Source organism: Lepisma saccharinum, unplaced genomic scaffold (genome assembly GCF_977018435.1).
Source record: "Lepisma saccharinum unplaced genomic scaffold, izLepSacc3.1 HAP1_SCAFFOLD_536, whole genome shotgun sequence".
Lineage (NCBI taxonomy): Eukaryota > Metazoa > Arthropoda > Insecta > Zygentoma > Lepismatidae > Lepisma > Lepisma saccharinum.
In genome coordinates, this window is record NW_028143216.1 from 84,304 (window position 1) to 102,651 (window position 18,348).

Below are 18,348 nucleotides of genomic sequence, written 5' to 3' on the forward strand. Positions count from 1 at the left end.
CAGATACGGGCTGACACTGTGCATTCGCCAACCCTGTGCATTGGTCGGCAGTTCTCCGACTTCAGCCTTAGATGTTCTTTTGTTTTATAGCATTGCGCGGTTTTAGATGTGTAATTTATACTCTTTTTTAGAAAGTGTCCTTCAAGCAACTTTTTAACCTAAATCCTTAACCTTCACTTTCACGACGAGGCACCATGTCAGGTGTCTGAATAACAACGTTTCAACCTGAAGAAGGAGGTAGTGTAACCTCCGAAACGTAGTACGAAAAATATCTCATACTCACACACGTAAGTTGCCGATTTTTTAATCTTTTAGCTTAAAGTTTAAATGTCTAATTATGACCCTTCGATAATTTCTTACATATTTCTCTCACCTAGAAGTTCATTTCTGGAATAATTTGAATGCTGCTTTCGGTCAGTTATTAATTTATATAATTTTCTGTACGGAGTCAACTGATAATTTTAAGCATTGAAAAATATCTTGATGGACGAGGCTTTATAATGCAGAAAACCCGGTGTAAATATCTCTTACAGTTTGCATGATATACATTTCCAAAGTTTTGGGTTGTGCAACTTTTGTAACACTCTGTATAAGATGTTGAGCATCACAGTATTCAAAACGTCGCTAAATTATTTGAGAAAGCAGGAAATGGGGTGTTGGGGGACAAAGGGTAAGAAATTGTTACTAACTCTATGGAATGTTCACAACGTTGATGATGATAAAAAAAAATTGCTAACTTACGCTGTACTGCAATTTGAACTTAGAATCATCAAAATTTCGTACATATTACAGCAAAAGATCACAGACGCCAGGCTGAAATTTTTAGTCGCCATGGCGACCTGGTGACCGGGATTTTTCGAGCCCTGTATGTTTGTTTCTTTTTGTGTGTTCTTTTAACAGTTTCATCTTACCTCATTGACGCATGGAATAAAATATGTTTTTGTCACTGGCAATTTTTTTTTTTTTTTTTTTAAATATGCTGCATTTTCTCATGATGTTTTGTCATGAGAATATCCTAGATATCCATCTCGTGTAGAAGTGGAGATCTGAGACAAGACAATACAACTTTTCGAGTTCCCGATTACAATGCAGAGAACTGTAAGTTGCAATCTGTCAGAGACTTCTGGTACACCCTGTTTATGAATATGTAAATTACATTGCATTAGAGCAGTAAAATGTTCTTCTCTCTTCTCTTTCTTTCCCTTATGCCGTTAAGTGTCGGGTACCTCGTTCTGTCCATCTCATTCACTCCGTCCGGTCTCGACTCATTCTTCTCATTTCGTTCGTAGTTTTTCCATATTTTAGTCCTATCTTTTCTATTCTATCTTCCCATGTATTTCTTGGCCTGCCTCTTCCTCCTCTACCCTCAACCCTCATCTCCATCACTTGCTTGGCTTTTCTATCTTCATTCATTCTATTTACATGTCCATACCACTTCAGCTGGCATTCCTCTACTACTTCAGTCATTATCTTCTTTTATTTTACCTCTTCTCGTTTTCTTTAATTTCTTATTCTGTCTCTTCGAGTTTTCCCCACTGTTCTTCTAAGATATTTCATCTCTATTGCTTGAAATTTACTTAGATGTTTATCTTGGAGTGCTAAGCTTTCTGTGCCATAGCCCATGATGGGAACTACAATTGAGTTGTTCAGTTGCATTTTTGTTTTTGTACTGATCTCTCTTTTTCCCACTAAAGTATTACTCATTAGATAGTATGCTGATGCTGCCTTCTTTGTCCTATTCATTATCTCTTGATCAATTTTCTCACTGCTACTTATGATGGTTCCTAAGTATTCATATGTTTCTACTTTCTCTAGTTGTTTCCCTTCGCATATTATATTCAGGGCTTCATTTTCCTTGTCCTCTTTAGTCACCCACATGATTTACTCTTTTCTACTTTAATCTTCATGCCTTTCCTTTTAAGTTCTTCATACCATTCTTCCACTGCTTGCTGAAGTCTCTCAGGTGTATCTGATATCAATACGATATCATCGGCATATAATAGTGCTTGGATATATACTGGCCTTAATTTCCACATACCTGTTTTTGTTCTATGTGTTTGTCGTTTGCATATTTTAGCAATTTCATCTAAAAAGATGTTAAATAGGATTGTACGGAGGCTGTCTCCTTGTTTTATGCCTTTCTCAATGTCAAATTCACCTGAGAGTTCGCCATCTACTCTAATTGTTCCTACAGGATTATTATATACAGTTTGTATTGCATTCAATAATCTTACTGGTACTTTCTTTGCCTCCAATGCTTCCCATACATATTGCCTAGGGACTGAATCAAAAGCAGCTTTTAGGTCTATAAAAGTTAGATATGTGTCCTTGTTCTTGGCAATTCTTTTTTCCATAATCGTTCTTATAGTATATACATGATCTTGTGTTTGCCTTTTAGGGCGGAATGTTGCCTGCTCCTCCTCCATATCTTCCTCCACCACTTTCCTGAGACGTCTTTCTAGTACCCTTGTGTATAATTTATAAGCGACTGATGAGAGGCATATTGCTCTGTAGTTATTACAGTCATAGCTACTGCCCTTTTTATGTAGTGGGATAATGATATTTTTTCTCCATTCATTTGGTATTTTGTTTTCCTTCCATATTCTTTGAAACATCTTAGTTAAATTCTTAACTATTTCCACACCTCCATATTTTATTAATTCTGGATTTATTCCATCTGATCCTGCTGCTTTACCTGTCTTCATCAGTTCTATTGCTATTTGTAATTCATGTTCCTTTATTTCCCCTTCTATATCTGGGTCTTGAACTTCCATATATCACCCCTACCTGCTCTGGGTTATTATTTTCTTTCTGGAATTTTTCACCATAGTGTTTCCGCCATACCTCCAACACATCCTTTTTTTCTGTGATCAATTTATCTCCATCTTTAATAGTTCTTATTGTTTTTCCATATTTTCCTCTCAAGTTCTTTACAACTTTCCAAAATTTCCTTGTATTATTTTCTCTAGCTTTCTCTTCAAACATTTTTCCCAGGATGTTATTTTAGCTTCCTTCATTATTTTCTTGACTTCATTTCTTTTTTCAATGTATTTCCTTCTATCTTCTTCTGTCTGAGATATAATATATTTTTTTCCATGCTTCCTTTTTGTTTTTTACTTTTTGTTTCACTTCTTCATTCCACCAAGATGTTTTCTTTTTTCTTGTATCTACTATTTTCTTTCCGCATACTTCTTCTGCAGCTTTTATGAGTGCCTTTTTAATTCTCTTCCATATTTCTTCTATTTCTAGTTGTTCTACATCTGGTCCTTCTGTCAGTCTGGCTGTTACCTGTTCTTTATACTCTTCCTTCTTCTCTTTTTTCTGTACCTCATTTATCTTAATTGTTTGGTATTTTTTTCATTCTGGGCTTTGGTGGTCTCGTGAAGAGTGTGTCCACTATTAGTAATCTATGGTCTGTACCCAGTTCAGCACCTCTTATAACTTTAACATCCATTATGTTTCTCCTAATACTACTGGTATACCGGGTGGTCCACAAAACCCTGTCTTCTAACAATTGTTCCAACAACGCCAGAAAACATGCGGCAACGAATTATTGATGCTTGTGCCTCTATCACTCCTTACATTTTGGGACGAACAGTGTGGAGCTTCAAACACCGTGTTTTGAAATGCATTGAAGAGAACGGTCATCATTTTGAACATTTGCTCCTTTAAACATTTATTTGTTTACCTCAAATGATAACTAATTTGTAGTAACATACTTAATTTTCTTGTTCATATGAAAATGTTCCTTGAAAGCAAAGAGTTGGAACAAATTAATATTATTTATTGTTACACAAAAACATAAATTTCAAACAATCTTCTTTTGCCGAATTCTTTGCACACATTTTTTGAATAAAATTTGTTTTTGCAATGTTCTCAATGGAAACCAAAACTGTTATTACATAAAGGGAACAAAATGAAACTGAAACTACCAAATGTTTATAAATGTTCAAAGGTTGCAATTTTTTTACAAAATTTTTCAAACAATAAATACTTCTTTTTCAACACGGAATCCAAATATGTAAAATGAATGGGGGTGTTCCATTTGAAATTTCACATTTACCCCCACCCCCCCTAAGGGGTGGGTGGCGGCGACGAAATTTTTGCGGCATTGACTTACCCCCTCAATAGTATCAAACTTTTTTTCTTTGCAATTTTTTGATTGGATGCATTCTGCATGCGATATTCCATACTATCATAAATGGACCACCCTGTATATTATGTAGTCTGTTATGATTTTAGCATTTCTTCCTTCATCCTGGAAGGTTATTTTATGTACCTCCTTATGTGGGAAGAAGGAGTTTCCAAGAAGCAACTGATTTTCTACACAAAACTCCAGTAATCTCTTGCCATTCTAATTCAATGTCTTTTCTCCCCCTTAGTTTCCCATACTGCCATGGGCTACCTTCTTATCTTTACCTGTTCTTGCATTTAAGTCTCCCACTATCATTACATATCATCCCTCCATTACTTCTTTATCTACTGTCCTCTGGAGTTGTACATAAAATTCTTCCTTATCAAGCACAGAGGCATCTTCTGTTGGTGCGTATACTTGGATATATGATATTTTATATTCTATATCAAATTTAACTACAATTATTCTTGAGTTAACTGATTCCCAGCCACTGACCATTGTTTCATATTGCTGACTTGTTACAATTCCTACCCCTTCTTTTGCTCTTCTTCCCTGTCCAACACCTGAATATCTGAAGGTATATCCCTCCTCAAGCCTTTGTATGCCATTTCCTTTCTTTCTTACTTCACTAATTCCCATTACGTCTATCTTACGTATCTTCATTTCCTGTACTAATTCAACTTCTTTACCTAATATACAACCTCTGACAATAAAGTTCGGTGAATGATCCTGAATATCGAAAGTAGACGAATTCTGAATGAAAACTACCTTACTGTCCTTCGAAGTAGTCCCCTCCCATGGCTATGCACCATTGAGAACAGCTGTACATGTCCTAGAAACTTTTAGAAACGTCTTCTTTCGGGATGGTGTTCAAGACCCTCGTCACGTTCCGTTGGATGTCTGGAATATCCTCAAATCTCTGAACTTTCAAAGCGATTTTGAGGTGTGGTAAGAGAAAGAAATCTGGAGGATTCAGATCCAAATTTCTTGCAATGCATTGCTACAGAGGATGAGAGCTGGTGTGTGAGGTACAACCCTGAAATGAAACGCCAAAACATGGAATGGCGTTCTCCTGCATCACCCCATCGGAAGAAGGCCAAGGCAGAAAAATTGTTGTTCCCTCCGGCAGGAATTCCTTGTGGATCATGCCATCACTGTCAAAGAAAGTGATATGCATCGTCTTGATGCATGATTTTTGCACCTTGACCTTCGTCCGGCAGGGTGATGCAGAACGCCATTCCATGCTTTGGTATTTCGTTTCAGGGTCGTACCTCACACACCAGCTCTCATCCTCTGTAGCAATGCATTGCAAGAAATTTGGATCTGAATCCTCCAGATTTCTTTCTCTTACCACACCTCAAAATCGCTTTGAAAGTTCAGAGATTTGAGGATATTCCGGACATCCAACGGAACGTGACGAGGGTCTTGAACACCATCCCGAAAGAAGACTTTTCTAAAAGTTTCCAGGACATGTACAGCCGTTCTCAACGGTGCATAGCCATGGGAGGGGACTACTTCGAAGGACAGTAAGGTAGGTTTCATTAAGAATTCGTCTACTCTCGATATTCAGGATCATTCACCGAACTTTATTGTCAGAGGATGTAGTTTTAATGATCCATGTTCCCATTCTCATTTTCCTTTTCCAGTCCAGTTGTTGTTGTGTTGATCTGTCTATTCCGAGGCTCCTGTTTTCTCTCTGAATCCGTTAATACCCTTGCATGGGGGATTGGCCCAACGCAGGGTGGATTTATTTAGGGTTTATTCCCCTAGGGCAGTTGGCTTTACCATGCCTTTTGAGTCTGCCCCACCCTTAGTTCTTTGTCAGGGTATCCTTCCCTTAGCCTTTGGGGATCCCTCCCCTCCCTGCAAGGCAGCAGGGCCAGTGCTTATTTAATGGCGGCACTTCCTCGTCATGTCACAGTGCTGTCAATTAGCTTTTCTGGGTTTTAATGAGGATGGTCCTGCCACAAACCAACCCCCCAGACCCTGTTAGCACTGCCGCCTCAGTCTGGGACTGCTTATTTGGCATTGCCGTATTCGCAGCTAACCACAATATCTGATGACCGTATGCTATCCTCCACCTGCGACCCGCCCGGTTGCTGAGGCTCGCTCCTCAGAATGAAGATAATGTTTCCGAAGTTAAGGAATAAATAATTTTTCTTTATGATATTTGGAGGGGAATGAGGGTAAATTTCCCCTTCTCCAGATACTTGCATCTTCCTTCTGGTTGCAAAAATTAATCCTTGAGATGCCTTTGGGGGCAGTATTTGTATTTTTGTTATTTAACATTGTTTTTCAGCCATTTTTTACTAATCATAGTGAAAAGGATGAGGGATGAAATTATGAAATTGATGAAGGGCCCCTCACAAATAGCAGCGGTGCCCTACCTGGGATTCAAGCACAGGAACTTTGAGTGGCAATATTGATAGTTGATCATTTATGCATTTGGCCACCAAGCCAGTTGAAGATTGATAGTAGATAATTATTTTGTGAAAAGCAACACAATACATAAGGTACCTCATAATACGGAGTGTATCATTTTAAGGTAAACAACTTGAAGAATTTATTTTGACTAAACTATATGGAATACAACAATAATATTTGCTATGTATCAATCAGTTTCTATGAATGTCTACAAATGTTCAATGTGGCTTCCACGAGTTATGTGACACATATCCCATCGAAATTCTAGTTCTTGTCCTTTTCCAAGAACTCCTTGTCCACCAAAGCAAGGGCGTCTTAGCTGTTGCACATTCTGTGGCATAAGTGGCACATAGACTTTGTCTTTCACATAGCCCCAAAGGCAGGAGTCTAGGGGTGTAAGGTCTGGGAACTTTAAGACAGCCTGCTTTTTCTGCACCTGTGAAAGTAGTCGTTTTCTTGAACACTACACCAGTGCCACAATGACCATGTTTACAAAAGTTGTGCCCATGAAATCAAAACTTTAAGATCTTCGAATTTTTATACAACAAGCCTCATTGTTGTGTTTCAGATAAGTTTTCAACAATAAATCTGATAAATTGTTTACACTGTTATGATACACGCTGTATAGAGTAATCATATCTCACATTAGAGGTTGTAGAGGACTTGAGGTTAGACAAATGAATATCGCTGTGCTCAATATACAAGAAAATATTAATCTGTATGACTATTAATTCTTAAGTATTATTCTCGGCAGGTGTGTCCAGATAGCGAGTACCAGAACTGGAAGGGCAGGGACTATTACACAGGAATCTTCCACTTTCAGTTTTTTATGTGTGGCGAATGGATAGACGTGGTGATTGATGATTTCTTACCTACTGTCGATGGCACCCTCATCTGTACACGGTCAGATATTCCCGACACTTTCTGGTGTTCCTTGTTGGAAAAGGCATATGCAAAGTAAGTCTGGGTTCTTCTTCTCTGTTCTGTTCATTTCGTGTGGCTGAAACTGAATTCTTGGTGAAGAGTAGAATAATTCAAGATGCAGTAATTCAGCGTCAAAGGGAATCTTGATTTCGCTACTAAGAAGCAGATTTCTAGGTGCTAAAAAATGGAAATTCTTTATTTTTTATGTGCTGAAAATTTTCCAAATATGTTCAAAAATGATAAAATTTGATATCCCATGAATATCATAAATGTATTTACATACTTGTACACAATACTCAGTAGGTCCTCCCTGGTGGAGGCACATAATGCTTTGGATCCCACTTTAAACTGTGGGTCCAGACCTGACTACCCTCTGTGTGCATAAAGTGGACTTAAAACATCAAGTCATCAATACTCAGTATGCTTACTCGGCTTTTATTATTTTGATCTATGGAATGTTGTATCTGTTTTTCTTCCTAAACTTGGAACATAGGAAAGCTTTCTTGCTTTGGAGGGTTGTTTTATTTAGCAGTATATTTGGTAAGACCTAGGAAAGGGCTCATGATGTAGTTTCTTAAACCCATTAGCCATCTTATCTGTATTCGTATCAGCATGTGAATTAGCTCTGATTTTGCCAATTGCCCCACTCAGGGTGCAAATAAGTGCTTCCTCCCTCCCCACACTGTACTCAAGTATTTAGAGGCAGCTTAAGGGCTGCCATCCTTTGGAGATGGCATCCTCCTATATTAGTGCCAAAACCTTATTTCTGATTACATAAGTGTGGCTATTTCTTTGTTTTTTTTTTTTTATTTTTAAGTTCACTTTATTCATAGAAAGACTAATCGAGACCGGGCCTACAGTTTAATGTGAGATGCGAACCACTATGTGCCTCCACTGGGTGAATGGCTATTTGTTTTAAAAAGAATACAATTTTTTATTCTAACTAACTAACTCCCTAGCCTTCTTAAACCCGAAGGTTCATGGCTGCAGCAACACAGACCTTCCATCTTTCCCTATCTTGAGCAAGATCTATATACTCTTTTCCATCCCTACCGATTTCCCTTAGGTCCATCTCAACGTTGTCCCTCCATCTTCGTCTTGGCCTTCCTACAGGTCTCTTACCATCAGGTTTCCCAACAAGAATCCTGTGAACTCCTCTTTCCTCTCCCATTCGTCCCACATGGCCTGCCCACCTAAGTCTTCTTGATTTAATTATTCTAATAATATCTGGACATGAATACAAATTATGTAGTTCTAAATTATGTAATCTTCTCCACTCACCTGTCTCCTCATCCCTTTTAGGTCCAAATATTCTTCTAAGGATCTTATTTTCATATACTCTCAATTTATGTTCCTCTTTCAATGTAAGGGACCAAGTTTCACATCCATATAATACTACAGACAAAATTACGGTTTTGTATATTTTAACTTTTAGTTTCTTAGATATTAAACGAGAAGACAAAAGTTTATGAAGAGAGAAGTAACATGCATTTCCTGAATTAAGCCTACTTTTTATTTCCTCTTTAATATAATTTTCAGTTGTTAATATTACTCCTAAGTATTTGAATTTGGAAACTGGTTCAAACGAGTTGTTATCAATCATTAGATTTTGATTATTACCTAACACTTGGTTTCGGCCTGTAAGCATATATTTAGTTTTCTCTTCGTTAACTTCCAAACCTATCTCTTTAGCAGTTTTGAAAAATATTTTAGCATTATTCTTAATTGTATTCACATCATCCCCCAGTAAGTCTACATCATCTGCATATGCCAACAACTGAGTCACACCATTTAATTTTAGTCCTTCGTTAGTTTCTTTTACCTTCCTAACAGCATATTCTAAGGCAAAATTAAAGAGCAATGGATATAATGCATCTCCTTGTTTTAACCCATCATGAATTGTAAATTTGTCAGACATATTAATACCCACACGAATTTTACTTTCTGTTTCACTGGTGCATATTTTTATCATACTAACAAGCTTCTTAGGTATTCCAAACTCTACTAATATATTATATAATTTATCTCTTTTGACCGAATCATATGCTTTTTTGAAATCAATGAATAGCTGATGGACATTTTGATTATATTCCCACTTTTTTTCAAGTGTCTGTCTGATGTGAAAAATTTGATCTGTAGTTGATCTGTTACGTTTAAATCCACATTGATAATCACCTATAATTTCATTAGCATATGGTGTTAGTCTTGTTAGAAGTATGTTAGATAATATTTTATATGTTGTTGAGAGAAGAGAAATTCCACGGTAATTATTGCAGTTCATTTTATCACCTTTTTTAAACACAGGAACAATTATGGATTCTTTCCACTGTTGAGGGATTTCTTCTTTATTCCATATTAAACAAATTAATTTATGAATTTGACATATTAATGAATTTCCACCATATTTAATTAACTCGGCTGGTATTAAATCAATGCCAGGTGCTTTGTTATTCTTTAGCCTTTTAATAGCATCTTTAACTTCAGTCAAATTAGGTTCTGGAACTAAAGGTTCTGCTGTGTGTACTTCATTTACTTCTGATTTAGCTCCTACATGGACATTTAAAAGGTCATTAAAGTAGTTCTTCCATCTATTTAGAATATCGCTTGGGTCAGCTAGAAAATCACCGTCTTTATCTTTTATCAAGTTTACTTTAGGTTGCCACCCCTTTCTAAACTCATTTACACCTTTATATAAATCTCTGATATTTTTATTTGTGCTGTTTGTTTCAATTTCGTTAATTTTGCTTTTCAAGTAATCCCTTTTTTTACTTCTACACGTGCGGTTAACTTCTCACTTTATTCTTTTATAATTGTTTAGATTTGTATCATCAGAGTTATTTAACCACCTAAGTCTAGCCTGATTTCTTATTTCTATTAGATTATGACATTCATTATCAAACCATGGCTTACTTTTTCTCGGTTTATGGTATCCTATACTTTCTTTAGCTGCTGATTCTATTGCATTACGTATATGCTCCCAATTCTTATTTACGTCTGTTTCATTTATATTTTCATCATCATTTAAATCCTGCAAAATATCAAATCTATTTGACAGTTTAATTTGGTAATCTTTCTTAATTGTTTCATCAGTAAACTTTCCTGTATCAAATTTTAGAACTTTTAGATTTTGTTGCTTATGATTTATCACTGAGAGTCTTTCTCTTAATTTAGCAATTACTAAATAATGGTCACTGGCATAGTCAGCACCTCTATGTGTACGAACGTCAATTATACTAGTATGCCTTCTCTTATCAATGAGAATATGATCTATCTGATTATGAGTTTTACCATCTGGAGAAGACCAAGTATATTTATGGATATCTTTATGTTTAAAAGTGGTACTTTTCACAATTAAATTCTTTGAGGTTGCAAAAGTAATCAATCTTATACCATTACAATCGTGGGTTTAAATGTCTCTTCTTTGCCAATCTGTGCATTACAGTCTCCTAACAGAATTTTCATATCATACTGAGAAAATTTATCAAAGACCTGTTCTAACTCTGTATAAAAATCATCTTTAGTATTATCATCTTTATCTTCCGTTGGTGCATGTATGTTTATTAAAATAATTTTACACCACCTACCCTGTAAAACTGCACATGATATCCTATCATTAATAAATTCTACTGTTTTAAGAGCCGAGATAATTCTATTATTTATGAAAAAGCCTGTTCCAAAATTATGATTTTCAGTACCACCATAGAAAAAAGTATAATTTTTAGTTTTACAATTCCCTTCTCCTGGCCACCTAACTTCCTGGACAGCTACTACATCTAATTTATTCTTAAATATCTTATTAACTGTACACTGAAATGCCCCAAGCCGGTAAAGGCTCAGAACATTCCAGGTGTCTAATTTAATATCCTTATTCCTAATGTAGATCTTATCCTTAGTCCAGGGACCTTCCAAAGTAGTCCCCACCCGGAGATCCGAACGGGGGACTATTTTACCTCCGGAGGACTATTTTACCTCCGGAATATTTTACCTTGGGAACATCCATGGCCTTATATTGCTGTTTCTTGACATGTCTTTTTACAGTTCAGAGTTGTCAGCTTTACGCCTAACCCCCAATATTAATGGAGGAACTACTACTCAAGACGAACACAAACACATTAGACAGCACAACTACTGCACAAGACACACACAAACACATCACAACTATAACACAATATAAACACAAACACACCACAACTCTACACAATATAAAAACACAAACAAACTACACACCACAACTCTACACAAGACAAACACAAACAAATTAGACAGCACAACTACTACGCAAGACAAAACAAACTAGCATTATTGAATAATGAATGTAATTCTGTTGAATCATTTTAGGGTGAAAGGATCCTATGAAGCACTGATGGCTGAAAATATCCAGGAGGTGTTTGTGGAGTTCACAGGAGGTGTTGTACACACCATCGGCCTTGAAGGCGGGCAATATGCTGATGACCTTGAGGCCCAAGAGGAACTGCACAGCTTGGTTGCAAATAGTTTAGCAACGATGGGCCATACCTTTGTGTATGCAGCCATCAGTGTAAGTTACCTTTTGAAATGAGGGGTATAAGCTCCTCCGATAATATGTTTAATTCTATAATCGAGTATTCTGATGACTGAGTGCGTTTTATCTTTCTAAGTGTACATCCCTCGGTGTAGTTGCTAGATAATTTCATTTGAATAATCTGAAGGGTCGATGAAATATTTTTAAGTTGGCTCTATATATCAGTATAGTAAAAAATGAACCAAACTGTGGTCACCACAGCATTGTATCTGCAATGACTGGCCTGCGGATGCGCATAGGGTTAGCTGGTGTGGTATGATGTATGTAGCAGACAGTTCGTTCGTGTAGCTCTTAAGGTAAACACGTTATGGTGAAGCCTATCTGGTTATAGTAATAGGAATGAACGAGGTTCAAATCCGGGATACCAGGCATGGATGTTTACTACACATCAGAAAAAAATCTGAAAATAAATTTATCAAAAACAACTACGAACGTGAGGGTGCATTGTTGTAGGTGTTTACAGCCCAGAGCTCGGCCGGTTCTGAAAGAATATTACGTTCTTTCACCATCAGTCTTTGATCACAAGCCAGTGTAAGTAATGATTGTTACATATGAAAGAAACAGGACACTTTTAAATGTTAGGAGAAAATATTTACTGGGCTGTCGAATACTTACATCGTCTCACCACCCTTCTCCGCTCGCCTTCTTGACAAATGAAAATCACTTACCCATAGTGCACTGGGTCAAAACACTTGAACAACGTAGACTGCAGATGGCAGGCATTGTATACAAAATCTTAGTACATATCTTATTTTAATATTGTTTTTACCGATGCACCTTTTCTCAATGAGTTTAAAAATCTGGCTATATAGCACAGTACACAAAACTAATTTTTAAGCAGTGTCCAAACTTGGTCAAGTGAGGAGAAAAATATTTTCCCCTCTAATCGGTAAGAATGCTGTAGCGGGAGTGCGTCCTAGTACTGTCTTTTCCTCCGAGTTTTCTCAATCTTACGGCACCAGGGGGAAATTGTCCTTCTATCCAATTGGTCTATGGGCTTTTTAGTCTCGCCCCGTGTTTACGCTGTGTTCGCACCAATGCACAATAACTTTCGGCTGAGGGAAGTGATTTGGGGAGTTAAATGTATTAGGTTCAAATTAATTTTCTTGTCAAGACTCACTTTGAACATTTCACTTCTGACAATTTTGTTTAGTTTATCACTTTCCCGGTTGGTTTAATGTTTTTGAACTGATGACATATTTCGTACAGCTTTTAGAGCGAAGTCAGGGTTCAGAATTCTTCAATTTTTCTTCTGTCATTGATGTGTCAGAGATGTAGACTCGCTGGCACGACTCTGGAATTTTACAACATCGGCCCAGTCCCTACTCCGTGCTTAGACTGCTTTTTTGTTTACAGAGGTTTCATTGTTTTTACTGGTCTACGCTGAGAGTGAGCGATATTTCCCACTGAAGTTGTCAGGATATTTTAAAAATTAAAGTCCCGGAACACAGAAGTAATGCCACGTTTCTGTTGGTCATTTGCCTTTCCCAATTTCAACCAAATGCAGCTCATGAGTTTTTAAGGTGACATGAGGATTAGAGTTCATTGTGGGACCACACTAGTTTTCATGTCAGATAGGGAGTTTGTTGATTGAGCTCACGCCTGGCTTCGTGGAAAAGAAAGCTTGTTCGTTAGAGACAGCTGTGTCAATTTTCAGAGAGCAAAAAAAATCTTGGGGAAGTTTGAAGAAAGGCCGAAATTGTAATGGTAAATCGGTCATACATCCCCCTGCTCCCGAATAAAATTTGCTGAATTGTAATTAAGCAAATTTTTCAGTCTGCTGTAGTGGCACATCACTTCGATTCTTTTGCTTCTTGCCTCACGTTGTTAGCTTAGGTCAGAATGTAACCCTAGCACCCATAGACTTAAGTGTTCTGGTCACATCTGTCTTTCTTTGGCAAGTCTGCCTGTCTCTTTCTTTCTCCCTTTCATTGTTGTTGTCTGCTGCTTCTGGAATGGCTCTGGGCAAGTGCTCCCACTGCTTCATGTGTATGACCCTGGCATTGTATTCAGTCTTCAGTCACATCTGGAAGGTCTGCGGAGTTCATCCTCTTCCCAACTCCTAACTCTCCGATGTCGGGTGGCTTAGGCATGCAGTTGGTGTTAAAGGCTGTACTGCCTGCATTGCAGAGTCATCTTGGTGTAGACTTGTAGCCCACCCTGGCATCTTGTTCTGTCAACTGATCTGCACAGCTGAAGTTCTCGGACCGGAACAATGTGTCTGGGATTCCATTGGTGCATTTTCTCCCTTTCATTGGCAGTGGTAATCTGTTCTGGGATAAGTGGCTCTCTCTACTGATGTCCAAGTCTGCGAAAGTTTATAGGCATTAGAATATAGCTTAGTTGAAAGTCTTAATTTATCTTCCATGTCACATCTTCAATTCTCTTGACCACTGTAAATTCTTTGTCTTTATGCACTTCACCAATATGTCTCTTGAGATTATACATTCTAGGTACTCCCTTATTTTTACATTGTTAATATAAACAAAGAAAATTACCGGATAATGTGTAGGTTCTACATATATAACATAAGTATTAATTATGATAATACAGTCAACTCTTGATACAACGACCTTTGACAGTTCCCGGGAAAAGGGTCGTTATTTTGAAGGGGTCGTTATTGGAATTTGCACCAATTTTCAACTTAAACGGAGCTCAAACCAACACAAAGATTCCTAGGAGATGGTAACACCACTTATCCTCGTAGTTATACAACCTGTTATGCACAGGATGCATGTTGTGAGGAGGAAAATAGAATATGAAAACATTTTCACAAAAAAGGATTTAAAATAATGTTACTTTCTTTCAATTGTGCACAGTCGTTGCTCTTCCAGAAAATTCTTACAATTCTAGTTCATGAGAAACCAGTTTGCACTGAGACCTATGGAAAGGAAAACAATCTCTTGCTTATTGCAAGCGAAACTCAAAGAATGTTGACACCAGTCACTCTGGTGCCAGCAAATGTCTGGAGATAATCAGGCAGAATGAATGTTGGATTTTATACGGGTCTGGAGTATTGTCTGTTACAAGGTTAACTGGTAAGATAAGATCTCTCGGGAGAAACAACACAACCTTTCTAGGCACCAGACAAGAAAAAGAAGGCGGGGCTGTAAATTTCATTCTGGTTCGGCTGTGTAAAATACATCGTAAAAAAAAGTCATGTTTTCTTTGCTTCAACCAACTTGATAGTCACCCCCCCCCCTCCCCCATTCAATGGAGCAGTACAAACTCCTTCCTCGACTTGCATTGTAATCCAGCCTGAAAAAGGAAACATGCAACTTGTGCTCTGTTTTCACCCAATGCATATTCTAGGACACATTAAACAGCGTCGCAGTCGATAATCATTCGGATTTGGAATTGGATTTCACTTTAAACTGTATATTTAGTCCTGATCAGCCCATCAGCATAAAATGAACTGAAAACATGCTTTATGAAACCTGCATATTTTCAGATATCAAAATGGGAGATCGTTATTTACTCTCATATTAATCGACGATTTAATGTTGCTGATATGAAACATCCGCTCCTCCAAACGTTTTCCCCTTGAATAATGTTTCTTTAAGTCAATCTCAGCGTCCATTCCTACATTGAGCACTTTTTTTTTTCTCCCACATGAATGGTTCTGAAGGAAACCGGTGATTATATTGTGTGCATTTCCTTCCAACACGCTTCGAGTGTTGAGAAAGTTTATTCTTGTGTCAGATGCAAAATAAAATTTACAGTTTTGCTTATCAGAAGGTGCAGAACATGAAGTTGTTTTAACTTTTGTTTTTCTTTCTGGAGATTGAATTTCGTTATCTTCAAATCAAAACAGCTTTGCAAGATTTAAAACAATGCCTTTTTACTTCGCGGTGGATGAGTCATTGCTCTTATCGGAAAGCGACAGCTTTGCAGATGCTAGACAAAACACTGGTGCCAGCTGAAGCATAATAACAAGGAGACCGGCTGGAAGTTCGAGCAACAGGTGGTCGAAGAGAAAAGCCTCAGCACTTCAAGATAACGCAACTGTCAAAGACGGAATTTTTATCATCAGTGTGAAGAATAAAGAAATGACCCTTGCTTTACGTTTTACTATGCAACAAACAATAATATGGGTAATATTTCCTATGCAGTAATAGCATTAAAAAAGAAAATAGGACCTGAATTCTGCAATTATCACATTACCTCTCTGACATTGCCATGCACAGCAGTGACGGAGAATGAGCTGGGAGGGGGGAGGGGTGGCTGGTTGCCAAATTTTAGGCATCAAAGGAAAGGAAGAGGGGTCCACTTCCACCCTAGCCCGTAATCACCCTTTGTGCACACACGAGCAAGAAAATCGTGGCTGAAAAAATTGGCATCGCCGCCCCCCATTCCCCTCCACATTTGCTGAGAGGAAAGAGAAAGAGTCACTCAGCCAACGGAACACTTTTTTGGCAAATATTACGATATCGGCACAGTTAGGAAAACGTGTGAAGTGGGAAACGGGAGTTACGATGCACATAAGATTGAAGTAAACTTTTGCGGAAACTTTGATGACAAATCATTAAGCAGGTTGACTATCTTTAGTTGGTGTCGGGGAGCGAGCCCCATTCCGATTTGTATCCAAAAACTTTCAGTGGTTGGGTAGGTGTGAGTTTGAAAAGTACACTCACCTTACGTAAAATACAGGGTTAATAACGCACACACATGTTAGATACATAACACATTCCTTGTCGAGCAGATGACAAAGCATAATTCTGCCTACACAAAACGATGTCATGCAGCCATGATTGTTGCACACTTGAAGACAAGTGTTGCCAACACTTACTTGGCAAATATCATTCAGAAAAATGTCTTGGCCGCCATGTTTGATCCAAGGTACATGGTGGGTGCCAACAGTTGGCATATGTGGCTTTGATTATCTGTAACAGTTTCATTTTTTTATGAAGTGTTACGGGGAACAAAGAACACGTTTTTGAATGAAAGCGGTTACCGGAAGTTGTCAGCTACAATGCCAAGAGTTGCTCACTCATGGGAACCTGATGAACTCTAGGTCAGAGCTGGACAGATGGTCAAGACTTCCAGGCACCACGCATCTGCATTTTGTAACATTCCTGCGATCTTATCTCTAATTCTAATTTCTCAAGGTGGTGTATTTATCGATGAAAGAGCTTGACCCGCCATAAACATAAACAAAAGCTGCAAGTCCAGCACAGTAATTTTTTGAGCTGCTCCCCATCCAGTTGTCAGCAGCTCTTAGGTCAAGGAAACAAGTCAATGTCAATTTAAAATAACATCCAAGCACATTCAATCTTCTCTTCTCGTGTATCCAAGAGCAAGCGAAATCACAATGAAAAAACAAGCCTAGCATGTTGGGTTGCAGCCGTCGGGTTGCGGCGTAACAGTAGCATGCTTGGGGGAGGGGAAGGTAGAGGTCAAGTACTATTGGATATCACTCAAGCTTGGTGTGGTGGTGTCTATTTGCGAGTGGTAGAGTGCTCATGAAGGTAATGAGTGCGAATAAAATGAGTGCCAAAAACATATTTTTCGGCCGATTTACTTCAATTTTTCAACTTTTTTCCAAATTTTTCACTGTTCCTGGGAAAAGAGTCAGAGCTGGACAGATGGTTCAGACTTCCAGGCACCACGCATCTGTATTTTGGAACATTCCTGCGATCTTATCTCTAATATTCATTCTACTATACAGACCCAACCTATTTTCTTAATCATCCTTGGCCATCCCATGCCTCTGGCTGGGTTGGTATGCCTAGCCTATCCAATACTAACAAAAATAAATCAAAGTACACTTTAGATAAAATAAAAATGAAAATAAATCGAATTATAATCAGTTAACATATTTTCCTTTATAAAAATACTTGAAAAAATCAAGCAAGAATTAGTTCTCATACATTATAAATGTGCTAAGTGCACTTAATAAACAAGACTAACTGTCTGGTTCTAAGCTATATATTAATAAAATTATATACTAATGTCTAAAATTAAAGCAACAAATGGAAATTCTTTCCCCGTGTGTCCATTTGACCACATAATACGATCAGGTGGATACATTTTTCAGCACAACAGACAATGGTGGTTTGCGACTGTTCCTTCATCAACAACAACTTAACACATACTGTGACAGTGTTTACTTTGTTTATACTTTATATTTGACTATACCTGATTGTATATTGTGATCAATAAATCACACGAGGAAAGGATTTCTGTTTCTGTTTGTTGCTTTAATTTTGGACACTAGTGTATAAGGTGACCTACAGGGTTCCCACACACCTGGAAAACCTGGAAATCTCAGGGAATTTGAAAAAAATACAAATCTCAGGGGAAA

At 37.7% G+C, this 18,348-nt stretch overlaps 1 protein-coding gene across 1 annotated transcript in view; it reads left to right on the forward strand.

Annotated features, from left to right (window-relative positions):
• The window catches only part of LOC145983005 (calpain-5-like), a gene marked incomplete at its 3' end in the record, with an annotated part of 106,028 nt that overhangs the window by 11,756 nt on the left and 75,924 nt on the right, over window positions 1-18,348 (forward strand). The window contains exons 4-5 of the mRNA XM_083116286.1: window positions 7,314-7,516; window positions 11,822-12,020. Coding sequence (XP_082972412.1) covers window positions 7,314-7,516; window positions 11,822-12,020 — 402 coding nt within the window. The remainder of the gene's footprint in view (window positions 1-7,313; window positions 7,517-11,821; window positions 12,021-18,348) is intronic.